The 2,846-nt window shown below is 21.2% G+C and overlaps 1 protein-coding gene across 1 annotated transcript in view; it reads left to right on the plus strand.

Moving 5' to 3' along the window:
• Nucleotides 1–465: 465 nt before the first annotated feature.
• The window catches only part of PGSY75_1309200 (putative protein phosphatase 2c-like protein), a gene marked incomplete at both ends in the record, with an annotated part of 2,806 nt that continues 425 nt past the window's right edge, over nt 466–2,846 (plus strand). The window contains one exon of the mRNA XM_018787156.1: nt 466–2,760. Coding sequence (XP_018639898.1) covers nt 466–2,760 — 2,295 coding nt within the window.

The following is a 2,846-nucleotide window of genomic DNA, read 5'->3' on the forward strand; positions in this document are numbered from 1 at the left end:
TTTAATAATATATGAATATGTTAATTGTTTATGCCTAAATAATATAATATATATATATATATATATATATATATATATATATATATTTATATGTATGTATATATTTTTAGTTATTCTTATCTACCTTTAATATCTGTATATATTTTGTTATGTATGTGTTATTTTCATATAGTTATTATTTGTAATATTTTAATAGTTGTTTTCTTTTTTTTTTTTTTTGTCTGTTATCTTGAACCATATATTATATTTTTAAAACTTTCAAAGTTATAAAATATTTATGTGTACAAATATATTATTGTAGACCTCCACATTATATGTTTTATGTTCCTCCCTTGTGTATACATATAAATAAATAAATAAATAAATATATATATATATATATATATGTATATAATATTTATTGTACATTTTGAATATTTATATATATCTTACCTTACCTTTTCATTTCTTTTTCTTTTTTTAAATATGGGCAATTGCGCTTCCGTCATAAATTATTCCAAGTTTAAGATTAAAAAAAAAGAAAAAAAAAACAGCATTGATGATACACATTCTCAAAAGAATAAATACAGAGATGCCATAAATAAATATGCTCAAGAAAATAATGCAAGAGGAGAATGTGAAAATTATTGTGATGAATTTTATTCAAGAAGAAACAATAACACGAATATTAAATTAAATAAAGGAATGAAATCTTCTCAAAAGAATAATGCATTAAGAAATACGGATCATTCCAATTGCGATAATAGTAATATATCATCTGATCAAAATGAGATTAATATGAATGATGGTGTTTCCATAAATAATATGAAAAAAAATAATTTAGATAATATAAATAATATTGATGATGATGAATTATATGTTAAAGAAAAAAAAGAAGAAAGTGCATTTGATAAATGGAAAAAAAAAAAAAAAAAAAAAAATTCTGAACAAGTCAGTGGTGAGCTAGCTAAAAATAATACGAATGATCATGTAAATTATGAAAATGAAAAAAGGGAATATAGCACCAATAATATGAATAAATTGAATAATATGAATAATAATAACAATTGTAATAATAGTTCTATTATATATGACAATAACGTTTCCAATAATTACAAATACTACAATAATAGTTGTAATCTTTGCAATGATGATGAAAAATGTGTGCATAAGATGAAAGGATTAAATTGCACGTATGATGAAGATGATGAAAGAAGAAAATGCTCAGATGAAAATATAAATAAATTATTAATAAAAAATGATGAGGATAGTGTTGAGTATAGTATTGAGGATATGAATGATGATTATGAAAATGGTAATAATAATAATAATAATAATATTATTAATAATGGAAGTACTATTATTAATAATAATATTATGGTTAAAAAGAATAAACATGAGAATTTGTTAAGCATTAAATATAGTAATATGATATTAAACGATATTAGAGATGTGGATATAATCGTTGTTTTTTTATTTAGTTTATTTTTATATTTTAATGCAAATAATATTGTTGATATGTTAGATCGAAATAAAAAGGATCGATATTTTTTAATAAATTCTTTAAATATTAATCATGATGTTATAAAGTTTCCAACATTTCCAAAAGAGATAGTAGAGAGTTTTTTAAAAAATGATTTTAGTTTATTAAAGAAATATATAAAAAATAAATGTAATAAATTAAAAAAGAAGTATAAGAATATGTATTTAAAAAAGTATCCAGAAAATAAACAAGAAGAGAAATTAAGTAAGAAAAAAAATATCAAATATGAATTAAAAAAAAAGAAAAAAAAAGAAAAATGTTCCTTTTCAACAATAGTAGAATCAGTTGAACGTGATGAATTAATTTATAGAGATATAACTGAAATAGATTGTGATAAAAATTTACCAGATTTGAAAATAAATTTTATAGTTATGGGTGCATATTGTTTTTATCAAAAGGATATGAAACCATTTCAAGATAAAAATACTTTTTTTTATAAATCTCCATCATATATATGTGATTCAGAAATATCAGTAGCATGTAAAAAAGGAAAAAAAGTAGATTTTCCTAATCAAGATGATTTCACAATTATTCAAACAAATGATTGGATATTAATTATGGTTTTTGATGGACATGGTCCATCAGGTCATGATATAAGTAATTTTGTGCATGTAGTTCTTCCATTATTATTTTCATATAATATTGAAAAAATTTATGAAAATCCAGTACGTACTATGAAAACTTTATTTTATATGATAAATTGTTATTTGGTAAATTATTCTTATTGTATTAATAATAATATTAATCCAATAAATATTAATTTTATTGATTATAATTTAAGTGGAACCACTTGCACAATCATTCTTTATAATTTTATTACAAAAAAAATATATTCTGCACATACAGGTGATAGTAGAGCAGTCATGGGCAAACAAAATCCTCACACCAACAAATTCTCAGCATATAATATAACAGAAGATCATAAACCATCTTTAAAGTTAGAAAAAGATAGAATTCTTGCATTTGGAGGAGAAGTCAAAAAATTACATGGAGATGTAGCATATAGAGTTTTTGTCAAAGACGAAATGTATCCAGGACTAGCCATGAGTAGAGCAATCGGTGATATTACTTCTTCTTTTATAGGAGTTACATGTGAACCTACTATCAAAATATTAGATAAATTAGAAGAAGATAAATTTATAATTGTAGCTACAGATGGTATTTGGGAATTCATAAGTAGCGAGGAATGTGTGCAAATGGTTTCAAAAAAAAAAAAAAAAAAAGTTCACATTGCAATGGGTAATATAAATATGTAAAATAAGTAAACATAAATATAAATATATATAAATATATATATATATATATATATTATATTTTTCTTTAT

This window comes from Plasmodium gaboni, chromosome 13 (genome assembly GCF_001602025.1).
Source record: "Plasmodium gaboni strain SY75 chromosome 13, whole genome shotgun sequence".
Lineage (NCBI taxonomy): Eukaryota > Apicomplexa > Aconoidasida > Haemosporida > Plasmodiidae > Plasmodium > Plasmodium gaboni.